The sequence below is a fragment of the Procambarus clarkii genome, chromosome 64 (assembly GCF_040958095.1).
Source record: "Procambarus clarkii isolate CNS0578487 chromosome 64, FALCON_Pclarkii_2.0, whole genome shotgun sequence".
Taxonomy (NCBI): Eukaryota; Metazoa; Arthropoda; class Malacostraca; order Decapoda; family Cambaridae; genus Procambarus; species Procambarus clarkii.
Window position 1 is genome coordinate 5,260,839 of NC_091213.1, and position 19,035 is coordinate 5,279,873.

Sequence of the window (19,035 nt, forward strand, 5' to 3'; positions counted from 1 at the left end):
TCTTTGATCACTTCGTTGGTGAAGAAATCCTTGACACTATTTTGACGTGGAGCCTCAACACTGGAGAGTTTGTGAATGCCTTAAAACTGGAACAACTGAAGGTTTGTGTTGACTAACTAGAAAAAAACAGTAATAAATTTGTATACAAGTTTTACAAATGTTATATTTAATTCTTTGTTTAGTGATAAGTGAAACAATGGTAAAAAAAAACAAATATACATACACGCTGAAATTCCTAAATTCACATATTACTTGTATGCCAAAACTCGTACATGTGCTTACACACAAACACATGCATGCATGCACACATGTGTATACACATGTACCTTGATGACTGGCATGCCCTTCAAAATTTTCTAGATAAAATAAGCTTGGTGGAGTGGTATTAGTTGTTAGGGAAGGGTGGTATTGTTACAAAAAGATTCAGAGAAGGTTCAGAGATAGGCCTCAAGATTGATCCTAGATCTGAGTTTGCAAGCACTGTCAGAATTCTGTATAGTTCAACATGAATAAATGTCATTTAATGAAATGCAATACAGGTGAAAGTAGGCTTCATTCAGCCTATAAGTTAAGTGAAAAGATGCTAAGTAACTTGTATGGGGAGAATCTATAGGTGCTTCTAGATAGAAAAGTGCCACCAAAGGACCACATCAAGAGCCATTTAGAGGCACTTAAGTTTGCCAGTTACACTACACTTGCCAGTTTGAGAGTTGATGGGGAAGAGATGTGAATAAGAAAATTACCAGCGATTATCAGCATATGCGAGAGTGGATAGGATCAAGATATATTCAAGGAGAAAGGGGGCATGTGAACCAAACCATAAGAACGTTAGAACAAAAAAATTAAAGAAACTACAGTGAGAGGAGATAAATGATTAAATCTAAACCAGAGATAATGATAAAAATGACATAGGACGAGTTAATCAAAGTGAACATTTATGTGCATTGTATAATATGCCTGAAGAAGTAGATGGTACAGGACAAGTGGGTGAGTAATATGAATATAACCAATAGCTAAACTGATAGTGGAAAGGGAAAATGAGTAAACATCATAATGAAAGGGCAGACAAGGCGAGGAGGCACATTAAAGGAGAAATATGGAGGATCAACTTTAAGAATAATCGAGCTAGTGGTAAGACTTTGACAGCAGCAGATCAAAGCAGTATATACAGGAGAATAAGATGGATATATAGCTGTTTGTTGCAGTAGCTTGAAGGACCTTGGACCATTGTCAGAAAGCCCTGACAATATATGGATACTAGTAATTAAAGGCTTCAGGGAAGTTCTAGTTTGTAAACATCCAAGAATGGGAAATGGTGAATAATCATATTTGCTGCCTTGAACTGTCAGGTGGAATGACACCTGTCATCTAGGACTCGGGACATAGTGAAAGAAAGTTGGTTGAGACAAGATGTGGGTGACTATTAATGGCACTAGAAGGCAAGTTTTTGCAAAATACATAAATTTCCCATAAAACCAGTGCCACAAACTATTCACGGCTCTTTTTATGCCCCTGACAACCACAAACTTCCATCCTATTATATCAAGCATTTTTCCATCCTTTTCACTCTCACCATCAGTAAATGATGGAGTGATTGAATGTAATGAAACACCTTGCTGGAGGAACCCAAGTGTCTCCCTGAAGCTATCTTGCTGAAACTGCTTTATACTAAAAAGTCACATTAGTTGCAGAAGTTCTGTTTGTCCTACCAGGACCCAAATCTAGAATCTGGCCCCTCTCAGAGGTGCAGGGACTGAGTGCCAATCTGCCACCTCACCAGAAAGGTAGCAAAGCTTTACAGACAACTGGAGGGTTCACAGAAAACGATACCTCAAAACTACCAAACAACTCTGCAGATGATTCACACACACACATAGACTCAAACTAGCTTGAAACTCATTAGCACTGATTACCACTACCAGGTAGTCCAGCCTCAGCCAGCTTCTTATCTCAGTTCTGGAGCTGATCTTGAGGTTATCTTGAAATGATTTCGGGGCTTTAGTGTCCTCGCGGCCCGGTCCTCGACCAGGCCTCCACCCCCAGGAAGCAGCCCGTGACAGCTGACTAACACCCAGGTACCTATTTTACTGCTAGGTAACAGGGGCATTGGGTGAAAGAAACTGCCCATTGTTTCTCGCCGGCGCCTGGGATCGAACCCAGGACCACAGGATCACAAGTCCAGCGTGCTGTCCGCTCGGCCGACCAGCTCCCTAATGGACAACCCAACTGACAAACTTGGAGGGGGATGAAAATTAAGGAGCATGCAGTTCTCATTCAGAAAGAGGTGTTTCATTACATTCAACCTTGGGTTTCTGCAGGAAGCACCCCCAAGGGTTCCCTGAAACTAACCAACCATAGAGAACAGTAACAGGATCTACCGGGAAGGAGAAGAGGTGGCAGGCAGTAGGACAAGGAAAACCCAGGCTGACACACGACCCAAACCAACACACGATCAGCTGATACCAGGAATAGTGACTTAATACTGGGATGCCAGACCGTGTTAGAATGCCAAACCTCAGCACCCAAAAATCAGCCCAGGACATGTTGGAGAAGACAACAGCCAAAGCCACATATATGCAAACATCATGGGCACCACTTGAAGCAACAGCCTGTTGGACCAAGCTCTCACAAGTCATGCCTAACTCTGAGCCGGGCTTGGGAAGTAGAACTCCCAGGTACAATACAGGCAAAGTTCAGGTTCCTGCTGAACTGCTTGACCAGCTAATGAGTCACCTGTTACGACCCTGGAAAAAGAGATTAAGCATACAAAGAAAATGCCGAGCAGGTGAACGGATATATGAACTATGCCATTTTGATTATAACAAGTGAAAATACAGTGTGATAGCTATGTACAACCCTGTGTTGAATTTATTGTAAGACTTGTTCTCTCAATCATATTTCATCAAATTACATAAGGATGTGCAAGTCAAGTAATGTTGCTTCTGCTCCTTTGCGTGGCAGTTGCAAACTACATTGGTTCAATCACTAATGACAACACCCCTTTCACACCAGAACAAACCTCAAGCTGCACTTTTTTTTTTTTTTTTTTTTTTTTTTTTTTTTTTTTTTTTTTTTTTTTTTTTTGAGATATATATATATACAAGAGTTGTTACATGGTTGTAGAGCCACTAGTACGCGTAGCGTTTCGGGCAGGTCCCTGGAATACGATCCCTGCCACGAAGAATCGTTGTTACAACCAAATTACAACCAAGTACCCATTTTACAGTTGCGTTAAACAGAGGCTACAGTTGAGGATTTGCGCCCAGTAAATCCTCCCCGGCCAGGATACGAACCCATGACAAAGCTCTTTTTAGATTATTTAAATTCGCTTTATTCTTTTAGAATAACTAATAAGGAATGCACCGTTAAAATGTTTACATATAACTAGATACACTGGGTGATGATTATCGGGCTGGTGATGTTCTCTTGTGCTCACCCAGATATAATTGAACAAATGAGCTATAGTAAATATTCTCTAAGAGCCTTACTGAGAGGCTCAGAGTTCAATAATCATTCTGATGTGACAGTTTTCACCATTAAGACTAGAATCCTGAAGGAACTGGGGAGCCGGTTGGCCAAGCGGATAGCACGCTGGACTTGTGATCCTGTGGTCCTGGGTTCGATCCCTGGCGCCGGCGAGAAACAATGGGCAGAGTTTGTTTCATCCTATGCCCCTGTTACCTAGCAGTACCTGGGTGTTAGTCAGCTGTCACAGGCTGCTTCCTGGGGGTGGAGGCCTGGTCGAGGACCGGGCCGTGGGGTCACTAAAGCCTCAAAATCATCTCATCTCAAGACAACTCATAATTCAGAACCAATGCTGCAGACTTAACAAGAGGGTAGCATCGGTTGATCCCCACAGCCACAAGTAAACAGCCATGTGGGTGTGACATGATTACAGTATAATGGATATACCGCTATATAGCTTTAGTTCTTTTAGGATGCAACAAAAAGACTTAAATACACCTCATAGGACCCAAAATAATAATACTGTACCTGTAATTATTGTACATTGTTTGTATGTAATATTATGATGATTTCAGGTACATGAACAACTTTTGAGTCACTCAAGACAAGAAATACTTGTGTACAAGCCCATCATCTGTCCTCTAATGCGACTCTTGGCGTCATGTGGTGGTTGCGTTCCTGTGGAGGTTGAGAAACGTCTTGTTGTGCTTCTCAATCAACTGTGTGTGTCACTCATGCATAACCACCATTTACTGGATTTCTTCTTTCAGTTCTCCAATGATCAAGGTCCTGCCAAGTAAGTCTTTCTTTTTAACATTATGAGAAGTGGAGAGAATACTTTTGAAAGTAATAGGTGGAGATGACACAAGAGATGCTATTGTGATCATGAATTGTTTAAGAAGAGTGAAAGATCATTTGACAGCTGATATCTCTGTGGAAGAAGTAAATACTTCACTTAAGCTGAATTGTTTTACAGCTGCAGGCATTGATGAGATATGAGGTTATGATTAAGTGCTGTGGAGAAAACCAACTGTAGCAGGTAAAACTAAATGGAAAATCACAAGAAATTAGAGAAATTGATCAGTGATGAACAAGATAGGTTCTGTGGTGAAAATGAGCCTGTATATTGAGAGAGCTTATGTGGATGGCATGTAAGAGAGCTTTGTTAGGTATACATATCATTTATAGACTCTAAAAAGTATGTAATAAAGTTTGAGTGTATTGACCAAGACTATGTGATAGCTATTGGAGAATGTGGTAGTTATTGGGGAATGTGGTAGTTATTGGGGAATGTGGTAGCTATTGGGGAATGTGGTAGTTATTGGGGAATGTGGTAGCTATTGGAGAATGTGGTAGTTATTGGAGAATGTGGTAGCTATTGGAGAATGTGGCAGCTATTGGAGAATGTGGCAGCTATTGGAGAATGTGGCAGCTATTGGAGAATGTGGCAGCTATTGGAGAATGTGGCAGCAGTTGGAGAGTGTGGCAGCTATTGAAGAATATGGTAGCTGTGGGAATGGGGCCAGACTGACTGCCCAACTGTGCCGCCAGACGGACTGCCCAACCATGCTCTCAAATTTCTGTGGATACCTGGGTACTCTTGGATCTGAGATGTTTGGGTATGATCTGGTTGGGTGCAGGTCACTAGTTCAGTAACACAATATACATAAATGTATATATTAGTATTTATTTTCCAGGTTCGTGATCTTCTCTCTCTTACTGCCATTTGTTCACCGGGAGGGGGGCATTGGGCAGCAAGCCAGGGATGCATTGCTTCTTTGTATGGCACTGTCTGCATCACACACCTCTGTTGGCCAGTACATTGCTCAACACTCAAACTTTTGTCCTGTAAGTGTCACAGATTTGTATTGTAATGTATAGTGTGCTCAGTGAATACCATAATTCATTTAGTGATGTTGACCAGACCACACACTAGAAATTGAAGGGACGACGACGTTTCGGTCCGTCCTGGACCATTCTCCAGGAAATACTTCAGCCACGTTATTGTGACTCATCGCCTTCATTTAGTGATGTCTAAACATTAAGCAAAATTGCGCCTTTATTATATTTATGTAATCGCACTTGATACTGATTGATTGCTAGTTGATATCCGTGTCATTTCTTAGGATTTAGGTTTTGTTTAGAATGAGTTTTGGGTAAGGAATGCCCAGAAAAAATGAGATAAAATGACAAAATTTCCCATGATCAGAATTTGCATTCTTGGCTAAGGAAAGACCCAGAATGCCATTATTTGGTATTCCTTACCCAAAATGAGTTTTGGGTAAGGAATGCCCAGATTTATCAGGAATTTACTGATTCCTGGTAAATCAGGAACTGATTCCTGATTTACCAGGAATAAATCAGGAACTGATTCCTGATTTACCAGGAATCAGTTCCTGGTAAAAGTAGGCTTAGCACTAGAAATATGTTCGTCACATACCACTAAGAAAAAACTTAAGAAAAATATGCAAATTGGACTGAGAACAGCCTTTCCTTTATAGGTCAAGAAAACAAATTGCGGCACAACTTGACTGCCCTCCCTATCACAAAAATGACAAGGAAAGCTCTATAGAGAAATAAATATGATTAAGCTAAAGCTACAAGAATCTTAAGAAACCTGGGAGAGGCAAAGAGAGCAAAAGGTCACCATTGAAATAGAGAGGAATCCAAAATACTTTCTCCTTTGCAAACTTGAGAACAAAAACTACACCTAGCATTGGGCCCCTGCACAAGGGAGATGGAACTTTCACAGATGACAACAAAGAAATAATTGTAGTACTGAGGATATAGTATGACTGTTTTTAGTGAACCCCTGAACACACTGAAGATCAATAATGCACACAAATTCTTCATGAATGTATTGCCAACATCAAATCGTATATCAGATGTCATCCTAATCCCACTGGACTTTGAAGTAGCCATAGACAGTATGCCCATGCACTCTGCACCAGGCCCTGATACCTGGAATTCCATGCTCATCAAAAATTAAAAAAAATCTTATCCTAGGCTCAACATTTTTTGAAGATTGAAACTAGATACTGGTGCTATCCTCTATATACTTAAAATGGTGGAGCCACTCCATAAAGGAGGAAATAAAACAGGAAAAAATTATAGACTGATAGCACTAACATCACACATCATAAAAATCTTTGAAAGAGTGCTAAGAAGTAAGATCACAGAGGACATGGGATCAGAAAAATATGCACAAAAGTAAATACTGGCCAAGTAAGAGGATTGATCTTCAATTTCCTAATGAACAGAACCCAGTGTGCAGTAGTCAACAAAGTAAAATTCAGATCATCCACCCTGAAAAGCTCATACTCCCAGGGTATTGAACTTACTCCAGTAATGTTTTCATCTACATACTGGACATAGACAACAACACAAACCATACTACAGTATCATCCTTTGCAGATGACACTAAAAGTTTTATGAAAGTAGACAATATAGAGTATACAGCAAACTTCCAAATTGAAGTAAATCAGGTCTTTCAATTGGCCACAGAAAATATTATGTTGTTTAATAAAGTTCCAGCTCCCGTGCTGTGGAAAAACTAAAAATATTCAAATGGAAACTATATATAAAATGCAGTTAAATCACACACATTGAAGAAGAAAAAGTAATACTGTATAACAAATTTGAGAGTATCAATGTCAGAAGACTATACTGTATTTTTAAAGAATGCAATAAATTAGCAGTCATGACTCGTTAAAACATAAATTATTGTACAGCTCAAGATGTTTAAATCTGTATTCCCTAGAGTGTAGGTGGGAGAGAGACATAATAATTTGCAGTTGGAAAATATTAGAGGGACTGGTTCTAAATCTGCTCACAGAAATAACTCCACATGAGCCAAGAAGGAATGGTAGGAAGTGCAAAATAGCCCTTTTGAAAGTAGAGGTTCAATAGGTTTACTGAGAGAATTCTATCAACATCAGGGATCCAAGACTTTTCAACACTCCTAATCATTTGGAACACAACTGTCTGACATCTCAGTGTTCAAGAGAGAACTTGATAAAGCACCCTCTAGTGATGTCACACACCTTGTGCACATTATATATAAAACACAATACATAATGTGTTTTATCTTGTACAGTATTTTCATTATAGGTAGGCAAGGCAAACTTTTCTCAGGTCTTAGACCCTACTCTGTATGACAGTATTTGTTTATAGAGTACCATTCAGAATGTAAAGCTCAGTATTTGTTTATACAATACTATTCAGAATGTAAAGCTCAGTATTTGTTTATACAATACCATTCAGAATGTAAAGATTGCCTATTTATTTTCTGGTGTTTCCAGGTATTGGCAGCAGGCCTTAGTGGTTTGTATTCTATGCTGCCACGCTCGCTGTCTGTGGAGTCAGATGGCTGGCATCGCCTGTGTATGGAAGACATAGCTGATATTTCTCAACTCCAGCTGTTTTTGAATTCCTTAGAATTCTGCAATGCAGTTGTTCAGGTCAGAGTTTTATTAATTACATGGATGTATTTATAACCATGGGATTTGATGTTTACCATATTTACTTCATTTGTATTAGTAGCCCATTTTGTGAAAACACTCTTCGGAAACATTCTATATATAGAATGACAGTCTTAAAGATTATAAACCCAATTTGTATAAATATTTTGATTAACCATTTATTTTTGATACTTAAGGTAATCCCAGTTAAAATAAAAAGTTTTAATGATTGTTTTAAGTAATCTTAAAGTTGACTAATCTAAGCTTTACATTTTTTAAGTTAGAGGCATGAAGTGTTTCACCTTGCATAGTTGGACAGTGTTGTAGGGTGTAGTTGGCTCTCACTCTGTGCAAGTTCAGAAAAGGAAAATTTACACCTGTGAGAATTTGATTTGGCACCAAAATTGTTAATACATGAGGATGTTCTCATGTTGGGCCATTCCAGAGCTAGGTACTGTACATGCACTGTTACATACAAAGTTACATACAAAGTTTTGAGGCCACTCTATGTATGCTAATTAGATACACACTTATGAAGTTCATCAAGAAGAGCGTCATGGATGCTGATGGAAGCGTGCCTACATAAATGTTCCACCAAGGTGCCATGCAGCTCTAGGTCAGCATGTCTTCAAAATGAGACAAAGATGCCTTTTTGTGATGTCATCCACAATGGGTGGTCAACATACAGTACCTACAAAATTCTCAGAAATTGGCAGGGGTGGACAAAGACAAACTATTTAGCATGGACAGAACAAGAACAGTAGGGGGGGGGGGCACAGGTGGAAACTTAGTGCTCGAATGAGCTATAGAGACATTAGAAATATTTTTTTCAGTGTCAGGGTAGTTAACAAATGGAATACACTAGGCAGTGATGTGGTGGAGGCAGACTCCATACACAGTTTCAAATCTTGATATGATAGAGCCCAATAGACTCAGGAGCCTGTACACCAGTTGATTGACAGTTAAGAGGCCAAACCAAAGAGCCGAAGCTCGACCCCCTGTAAGCACAACTAGGCGAGTACATCTTGGCAACACTCAAATTCTACACACAACTAGAGTTAGCTTTGTAACAATGACTGAAAATGGCCATTGGTCTTTCAGCTGAAACTTCTACAAGAAGTTTGGAACACTCACCCATAAGTGAGTTGGCACGAGTTTCATGGTACAGTAAGCTGTTAATTTGGTACATAATGGTACATTATTTTGGTATATTATACCTTTGTCACCCCTCATGTTCCTCAACAGGGCTGGGTTCACCTGATCCCTTTCCCTGTAATGGTGGATTCGCATTATAGTCATAGTTATAGATTCTTGAAGTTGAATTTTCAGCGCAGTTCACATTTGGGGTGTTTCAAACTTGATGGCCATCTCTGCCATTTCTGTCTTTTACCAAATGAATGGATGGATATGCACATGGATATTTTGGCCTGGAACCATCGGCTACCTCTTAAATGATAAACTTCCTTGCGAGGCCTTTTTGGTGAACGTGCTCACCTGGACTAGAACCAGAGGGAGTTCCTTTAACACTTCACCAATCCAGCTGCTTCTTCCCATCTTGTCCAGGTTGGAGACCTTTGTAGTTTGTGTTGTTCTGGTTCCTATATGACATGATCATGAGACATGACCGGGGAGCCGGTCGGCCGAGCGGACAGCACGCTGGGCTTGTGATCCTGTGGTCCTGGGTTCGATCCCAGGGCGGCGAGAAACAATGGGCAGAGTTTCTTTCACCCTATGCCGCTGTTACCTAGCAGTAAAATAGGTACCTGGGTGTTAGTCAGCTGTCACGGACTGCTTCCTGGGGGTGGAGGCCTGGTCGAGGACCGGGCCGCGGGGACACTAAAAAAAAAGCCCCGAAATCATCTCAAGATAACCTCAAGATAACCCTTTGTTATATAGCACTTTGAAACTACAGTATGGAAGGTTCTAGCCTCCACCACCTTCTCAATTAACTTGTTTCTACTGTCTACCGCTCTGCTTGCGAAAGAAAAAATTCTAATATTTTTCGGCACCTTTGTTTCCTTAGCTTGAATCTGTTTCCTCATGTTCTTGAAGTTGCTGGTTTCAGGAATTCCTCTTTGTCAATTTGATAAATTCCTATTATGATCACCACTTACAAAATATCACCTTTTTCTTCTGTCTTCTATCTTCTAGTTTTGGAAGATTTAATGCCTCTAACCTCTCCTTATAACTCATGTTTTTCAGTTCTGTAAGTCATTTTGTAGCATGCCTTTGCACCTTTTCCAGTTTGCTGGGTGCCTCTTGAGATATGGGCACCATACAACTGCTGCATATTCCAGTTTTTTTTTTTTTTTTCAAAAGGCATGAACAGTTTCTTTAGAATTTCACCATGTAATTAAAAGCAAATCTGAAGTTGGAAAGTGATGCATACGCTCCTCTTACAAATGTTCTGTGTTTTCCTCTGGCGACAGCTTACTATCCAAAACCACCCCTAGGTCTCGTTCTTTATTAGAGTTCTGTAATTCCTTTCTACATAATTTGTAAGTTGTGTGTGATCTAATTTTCTCTGATTCCACATTCCAAAACATGGCATTTATTCACATTGAATTCTATTTACCATTTATTCACATTGAATTCCATTTGCCACATGTAGCTCCAAACACTTGTTTTATCTAAATCAGTTTGAAAGGCATTACAATCATCTGCGTCTCCTATCTTCCCCAGTATCATGAATATCATCCACATCATCAAGGCATCATCCGTAAACATGTTCATGTTCTGTATTCCTTCTGGTAGATTACTGGCGCAAGAACTGAACTCTGTGGTATTCTGCTAGTAACACTTCTCCAGTCAGATACATTCTCTGATTACTCTCCTCATCTGTGTGTCAGTTAGAAAAATTTTCATCCATGTCAGAAGTGTCTCACCCATCCAGCATGTTTTGATTTCCAAAATAACTAGTTGTGTGGGACTGTCAAAAGTTTTTTTTTTTTTTTTTTTTTAAGGCCCAGGTACACAGTCAACCCAACCGTCACTTTCCTGTAGAATCTGTGTCTTTACATTTGGTGTCACGTTGTCTCTCTCCTTAACACTTTCGTGCCATTTCCACTGTGGTGTGCCTGCTGCCTTTTTCTTTCCCTTCAGTTTCAGTGGCTCTGGTCGTGTCTTTACTTTACTGGCTCTGTTGATTACCATCTGATGCTTAATACAGTAATGTTGCCTCTTACCATTTGGCTTTAGCAGTCACTCTTGCTTGCTTTTTTGGGTGTTCTTTCTTCTCTCCTCTTTTTTAGTTTCTAGGGGTGCTCATTCACCTTCATCCAGCTCACATTTCTCTGGAATATACTTGGTTATTGGATAATGTTTTGACGTTTCTCTAGAGTACCTATTTAGTTGGCTTTCTCTCTCTCTCGGAAGTTGGATTTGTGAGCTTTATATCTTTTGCCAGTTTTTTTTTTTTTTTTTTTTTTTTTTTTTTTTTTTTTTTTTTTTTTTTTTTTTCTCTCTCTCTCTCTCTCTCTCTCTCATGTTTCCTCTTTCTCCAGCCTTCTTTGTTTAGGTGATAATGAGTCTTCTGCTTTCTGGAGGGGTTCCTTGGTCATTGACTTGTGATTTGTCTGGCTGGCTGTACATCGTATGCTTTGCCAGGCATTATCTGCATGCCATTTATGTTTGCAGTGTCAATACTGTTCACAATAATTTTCAGCTCTTGGCCCCTTTGTTCCAATCACCAGCCAGCAACCAATCAGTAGGCAAAACTGGTCCCAACAATTGTTGTAATCACCCCTGTCATTTAAACCCAACAATGATGATTCTACAATTCAACCAAGTAGAAAGGATCTACTTTTAATAAGTTTTAATATTACTGCTACTACTGTACATATTTAATATAGCATGCGAAAAGGTGTTTTATTGAGAGTAGAAAAAATACTGGCTATTGGAGACTTTTGGAATGTACCGTTTTTACCATATAAAATTTTATTTTCCACTTTGGATTTGTTCTGCGCCAAGTTTTCCTGTAACGTTTTCTTCGCACAGATTGAGGGCCCACTATGCTGCACAGCTGATGTTAGTATTAATAAGTTTTTATACCATGGCTAATGTGTCAAGAAATTCTTGCCATGTGCAGGCGATGAGTCACAGTAACGTAGCTAAAGTAAGTTGAGCCACGGACTATTCTCAATCGACTTGAGAATGGTCCAGGACAGACTGAAACTTCGTCGTCCCTTCACCTTTTAGTGTGTGGTCTGGTCAAATTCTTGCCATTTCAGGTTGCCCATCCTCTAGTAAGGAAGCAGTTAGTGGAGTTCTTGTATCAAGGATTCCTTGTTCCTGTCTTGGGTCCAGCACTGCATCAGGTCAGATTCAAATTATTCCATATAAATATTGTATTTAGTGCATAGATTAAGCTGGGTATGCTAGTCTGCTTTTTGTTAAAATGCAGTAAAACCTCATTTTCTTAAATAATTGACACAATTTAAACAAAAGTTTTTCCAATTACAAACATGGTTTCATTGTATTTATGCTTTCTTCCACATGAAAGCTCCAGCAGTTTTATTCTACAAATTGTACACAAAATTAATATTGGGATATGTTTATTTTTTTCACACGTGTATGCCAATGTGCTCCTATGATCCGGTCCCATGTTAGCTGTGTATTTTCCCTCCTACATCCTGGTCTCTCTGCTCCAGATCACTAAAGTACATGTTTGGATCTGATTTGGAACCCATTCATCCCGAGATATGTGAAAAAAGAAATCCGGTTAACTGGTAACCCACTGTATGGCTTGCTTAGTAACACACAGTGGGTGAGGTCTGCAAGGGTTATGTAGTAGTAGTCTAAGTTTGTGGAATGGATGTAAACAATGTGTAGATGCAGATGTGCCTGATGGAACAGCCACAAGTGAGCCTGACGCAACGGACACAAGTGAGAGAAATCAAGAGTGAGATGTAAGAGTGATTTATTGAATGAAAGAACTGTTGAAGATTTATATGTGGAATTTAGCAAAGAAGAGACTACATGTATTGCTTGACAGCTGAGTGGACAGCACTTTCGAGTCGTAGTTCTGAGGTTCCAGGTTCGATCCCCGGTGGAGGCAGAAACAAATGGGCAGAGTTTCTTTCACCCTGATGCCCCTTTTACCTAGCAGTAAATAGGTACCTGGGAGTTCAGACAGTTGCTACACACACTGCTTCCTGGGAATGTGTAACAAAAAGGAGGCCTGGTCGAGGACCGGGCCGCGGGGACGCTAAGCCCCGAAATCATTTCAAGATAACCTCAAGATAAGATTCATCATCCTTGTCTATGGGGAAAGGTGAAGGCATACAGGTTATTCATCCAAATTTATTTTCAACTTCAGGGTATATTTGCTCCTGTGATGTTGGTAATGCAACATCAGTTCAATTACACATTAAATAAATGATAAAATTTGTTCATGTAAGAATTATGCCACAAGAATTATGGTAAAATGAGGTTTTACTGCCATCATTGTTATATGTTATGAATATTGAAGATGTCTTTGACACCTGCTGTAGGCTCTTAGTGTTCATTTATTTTTGCCAGACTCTTGAACATTTAAGAGTACTTTATACCAATTAATTTTGATCATTTTTTGTTCCCAATAGTAAATACAAGTGATTTAAAATGATTTTTGTTCAGTTTGTAAATTTTGTCCCCCCCCCCCCTCCCCAGTTGACTTTGCCATGCTTAGTCTGCTAAAGAGGTAGTGTAGAGTCTCAATGTTACATTCAAGGGATTATATTTCTGGCTTTCCCTTCACGGTCTTGTTAGAACTTGTAGTGGTATTATTTTCCAATATTTCATTCAGCCACTTTTGTTTTTGTGTGTGTGTGTGTGGGGTTATGTGACTGGGCCTCTCTCTTATTTGCTTTCTTGGACCTTTACATGACTTGGTACCAACTGTTGGCGGTCACAGGGTGATGCAGTCAATGGGGATATTGAAGCACACAACACTCCTGTTTTCCTGGTCAGTATAACCTGGCTGCTGGTCTGCACATTCTGTCTTACGTATAACTTCTAAATGCAGTTTGCGATCCCTACGTGTCATTGTAAAGATTCAACATGTGAACTGTCTATAGAGTAGGACTAGTCATTTGCTAGATACTGCTAGCATTTTTTACAGTAATTTAAATTAAGCTTGACCTATGTAATGTTTTATGTGGTTAAATTGAAGCATGATGTGTCTTATTTATTTAGGATAATCACAGTTACAATATTAGACCAAATGAATCTATTTGAATGGAATTAATATTGAAAATATGTACTTTACTGTGTACTGAAATCAAATACAATGTCTTAATTCTGTTGTGATGATTTGCATATACAGTACGTATTAACTCTTGGTTTTTGCCAGGTGTAATTTTTTTGTGCTTATAAAAGTATTGCTTTATATAGAATTCTGCATTTTAAGAGTTAGACCAGACTTGTTGTTGTATATTTTATGTACTGTGTATATCTGTGTGTACCATGTAAAGAATGGCTACCATTAATAATAAGGTATCGCCAGTAATGATACCTTGTAAATTTCACGGGATTATATTTTGTTTGTATTTGGGCTGTCTACTCGCAGCTGCCGCACATCCCTCGCAGCTACTGCACATCCCTCGCTTTCGCACATCCCTCGCGGCTTCCACACATCCCTCGCGGCTTCCACACATCCCTCGCGGCTTCCGCACATCCCTCGCGGCTTCCACACATCCCTCGCGGCTTCCGCACATCCCTCGCGGCTTCCGCACATCCCTCGCGGCTTCCGCACATCCCTCGCAGCTCCCGCACATCAAATATACACCATCCTGTTTGTAGCCTGAGATATGCTGGCCCAGTAGTCCTTTCTTGGTTGCCATTTTGCTGTTGAATCATACGTAGTCTTAAATTATGAATATCATATTTTTTGCACCATGATAAAAATATGAAAGCAAAAAAGTTCTTTATTAAGAAAGATGCTGGTGGGTGTTTTATAAGCAAGGTCAACATTGTTATAGCCATATCAACAGTCCCCGTGGCGCAGTGGTAAAATGCTCGCCCAGCTCTTCGCGAGCAATTTGGCCTGGGTTTGTATCCCGGCCAGGGAGGATTGACCGAACACCAATCCTTAGCTGTGGCCTCTGTTCATCCAGTAATAAATGGGTACCTGGTTGTTAAACAATTTTGCAAGTCATATTCCAGGGAAAATTAGGATTAAGGATCTGCCCGAAATGCTATGCGTGCTCTGTGGCTTAATGCTCTATGTAGGGCTTTACAAGAATGTAAGAACTCTTGTATATAAATAAAATAAATAAATATATTGTTAATATCTGTATAAGTAATTTTACATTACTATCTCTGCTGAAAGTTAAATAATTTATTAAGAATTGCTGAAAGTCATTTCAGAATATTAATACAGTACAGTGTAAAGAAAGTTAGCATTAAGAATTCTATAATAAAAAATACTCCTTAGTACAGTACTGCGTACTAACATAGATGCAAGTTAGTTGTAACTAAAAACTGTCATATTTTGAACAGGCTTCAGCTATGGAGTTGAAAGTACTGCTGCAGCTGGGCTGTGCTGTTAAAAAATCAAGTTCTCCATTTTATATTTGTATATATGGGGAGCCGGTCGGCCGAACGGACAGCACGCTGGACTTGTGATCCTGTGGTCCTGGGTTCGATCCCGGGCGCCGGCGAGAAACAATGGGCAGAGTTTCTTTCACCCTATGCCCCTGTTACCTAGTAGTAAAATAGGTACCTGGGTGTTAGTCAGCTGTCACGGGCTGCTTCCTGGGCAGAGTTTCTTTCACCCTGATGCTCCTTTTAACTAGCAGTAAATAGGTACCTGGGAGTTTAGACAGCTGCTACACACTGCTTCCTGGGGGTGTGTAACAAAAAGGAGACCTGGTCGAGGACCGGGCCGCGGGGACACTAAAAGCCCCGAAATCGTCTCAAGATAACCTCAAGATATACTATACTATAATTATCTTAATGAATGACCCCCTTAGTGGCTCCTGGCCACAAGAAAGAGGCGTTTCATTACCTTCAATGCTTGATTTTTTGGCTATTTTATTTAGATGGTCTTTAAGGCTAGCTCACTGAAAGTTCCACTGGATAGGATCTTGATTGAAATCATCTTAGACATCCTTGGGAGGTTATACTGGTGCCAGAGAGGCAAAGGAGAAAATTCTTATCCCTTCTAGGATAACAAGTGTGCAGTAAGCTCACTCATAAGCACTCAGAGCCTTATCATTAATTATCTAGCACCACGGCCTTACTGAGTAATGTATTGATCAAAATGGTGGTTTACCGTCTGGTCACTTACACCGACAACCACCAGCTGGCAACACCTGGGGCCAGATTCACGAAAGTACTTATGCAAGTACTTACGAACCTGTACATCTTTTCTCAATCTTTGGCGGCTTTGTTTACAATTATTAAACAGTTAATGAGCTCCGAAGCACCCGGAGGCTGTTTATAACAATAACAACAGTTGATTGGCAAGTTTTCATGCTGGTAAACTGTTTAATAAATGTTACCAAAGCCGTCAAAGATTGAGGAAAGATGTACACGTTCGTAAGTATTTGCGTAAGTGCTTTCGTGAATCTGGCCCCAGGTCCCAGGCCTTTAAGTTATTATTACAATTTTCCTGGTATGTGCCAGAATGGATGAGCAGGCTTGAGACTGATAAGTGCATGCCTTGTTTCCATCCTTACTTTCATCCTTACTTAAGCTCTTTCCTGTAAATCAACATATTTTCATGTGCAGTGGGCTTATGCCGTGTACTACTTAAGGCAATAACTATACACTGACCTACATATAATGTGAGTTTATAGTTTTGAGCTTAGTCATCATAATTATTTTTATTGCATATAGTATTTATAATGTTATACTTAAATTTTAATATACAGTACATACTTCAATTTTTTTTTTTTTGTTGGGGGGTATTGTGCTATTCATTAGTTATATCAATTAGGTTTCTAACTGGGTATTAGTAGTATGTAATTAAGTTAAATAATTGTTATGCATTTCATGATATAAACTTTGTTAGCGCATTATATTCCATCTCATTAAGTCGAGACACTTTTGATACCAGTCAGTGGTTGGGGAGGTGGTTGCAGCTACAGCATACGTGGAGTTGTGTTTACGTACCGTGACGGAGCCAGAGTTGCGCAGAGTGTTCCTGGCCTTCCTACTCGTCTCTCCCAACAGTCCTGCTTTGGAGCCTCCCATTATTTCTATTCTTATTTCAAGACTACACTCGCCTAACACGGTAAGTTGAGCAGACACTGGTTTGTGTATTATATTATCAGTGAGGATGCTAACTATGCTTCTATGTTAATGATAGTCTGTATGTGGGTGTATCTCCTTTGGTATGGAAATATCTTTGAAAAAATAATACTGTTATATATGCCATGCATTTGCATAATTTGGGAATCAATTTTCCAGTTTCTTTCATTGGGTTCTTTTTCACTGGTCTTTTGTAATTGTCTTCACATTTTTAACTTTTCTTTCCCTTTATTCATACTAAGCCAAGCCACTCATTATGTTCAGCAGTGTTTTCTAGGAGGAGCCCCTGGGAAGCTTCCTGAAGCTATTTCGCTAAGCTTCCCCTTACCGAGTCACTTGTCTGTCCCAGGGGTCCTCTTTGGCCTACTGAGAACCAGAGCAGAGCCTGGCCACTCTCCATCACAGAAGAGCAAGGGATTACTGTATCACCACCACCCTCATTGGGAAAGCATGCAGAATGTCAGCATTTCCGTTACAGACAGTTGCAATGTTCATAGAAAATAAAACATTGAAGCTGCCAAACGAGTCTGCAATGATTCAGAAACAACGGTTGGCTCACCCCAACCAGCCCAAACCAGTTAGTACTAATAGCTGCCACCAGGCAGCTGGAAGCCCCTGCCCACAGCTGGCACTGAAGGTCAGTACTGTTGTTGTGGATGACACCACATGAGCTCCTTGGATCCACTATCACAGCTGATCCCACTGCTTCTCAGCTAAGTGCTAGCTATCTTTTGGACTTTGTTCTGCAGGGGCGATTTGCTTGTGTATCGTTCGTTTCTTTCAGTATTTGCTTCACGTGTGTGTGTGTTTACTTCCTTGCAATTTTGTATGGACCTAACAAATTTTACGCTTCTAGCTGCATACACTCAGGATGGCCCTTGCATGGGTGGTCGTCTAGTGATGCCCCTGAACTGACAGACGTTTCTCTGATATGTTTGAGAATTAAGGTCGTCCCTATGAGACCTGACCACCAGGATGGGGAATATTGCCTAGGGCATGTACCCTAGGTGTGCTAGGGTACATGCATGCTTCTTTATAAGACATGCCACAGACATCCTTCATAGCCATGTTATTGAAGGCTGTGTTTTGGTGTCTGTTCTTTTGGAGAGCATCCCTAGTGCCTGGGTGCCCTGGGGACTGGCTAGATACCTCCAGGCCCCGGTAATTCATCAGCAACTCTCAGGCATGGCTTGTGAGTGACCCATTGAGTCTGCACTTACTATGAGCAAGTTTGAAGGTTGTTTGTTGGTCCTGCTACAGGCCAGCAATCATTCTCTCTGCCTCCACTGTGCTGCCTGTTTGGGTCATTGATACTGATATCTTGATGATTTCGGGGGTTAGCATCCCCTCGGCCCGGTCCTCGACCAGGCCTCCATTTTGTGAACAAATTGTTGCTTCTGAATCATTTGCAGTCATTTGGCAGTTTCGATGTGTTGTTTAGTATAAACCTTGCAGTCGACTGTAAAGTTTCGCCGACTTTCTAGATGCTTTCCCGGTGAGGGGTGACAATAATAGTCCCCTGCTCCTTGTGCCTGTCAGAGGTGATGGGTTAGGTTCTGGCCCTGGTACCTGGTAGGCCAAAGAGGACTCCTACAACTGATGTGCCCCTTAATGGGGCATCATTAGTTGATATCTCGCTATCTCAGCGAGATAACTTCAGGAAACCACCGAGGCTTTACCAGAAAGAGACGTTTCATTACATTGACACAGTATTGCCAAGTACTGTAATACGAATAGTTCATTTATTGCATTGAGCATCCATATAAGTTAAGGAAGCTGTTTGGGAATTAATTTATTTTCCCCTTAGTATGTTTTGTTTTATATTTTTTATAAACAAATTTAAAATTGTATAATTTGTCAGTGCATACAACTATTA

At 40.2% G+C, this 19,035-nt stretch overlaps 1 protein-coding gene across 11 annotated transcripts in view; it reads left to right on the forward strand.

The window, feature by feature from the left end:
• Nucleotides 1-19,035, forward strand: part of LOC123768924 (FHF complex subunit HOOK-interacting protein 1B) — a 54,894-nt gene that overhangs the window by 12,191 nt on the left and 23,668 nt on the right. For 10 of the 11 annotated variants that reach the window (XM_069309123.1, XM_069309118.1, XM_069309121.1 and 7 more), the window contains 7 exons: nucleotides 1-101; nucleotides 4,041-4,261; nucleotides 5,163-5,313; nucleotides 7,767-7,925; nucleotides 12,155-12,241; nucleotides 13,819-13,869; nucleotides 16,966-17,142. The exon at nucleotides 1-101 is cut by the window's left edge and continues 238 nt beyond it. In XM_069309123.1, coding sequence (XP_069165224.1) covers nucleotides 1-101; nucleotides 4,041-4,261; nucleotides 5,163-5,313; nucleotides 7,767-7,925; nucleotides 12,155-12,241; nucleotides 13,819-13,869; nucleotides 16,966-17,142 — 947 coding nt within the window. The remainder of the gene's footprint in view (nucleotides 102-4,040; nucleotides 4,262-5,162; nucleotides 5,314-7,766; nucleotides 7,926-12,154; nucleotides 12,242-13,818; nucleotides 13,870-16,965; nucleotides 17,143-19,035) is intronic. The other variant, XM_069309117.1, reaches the window with a different exon arrangement.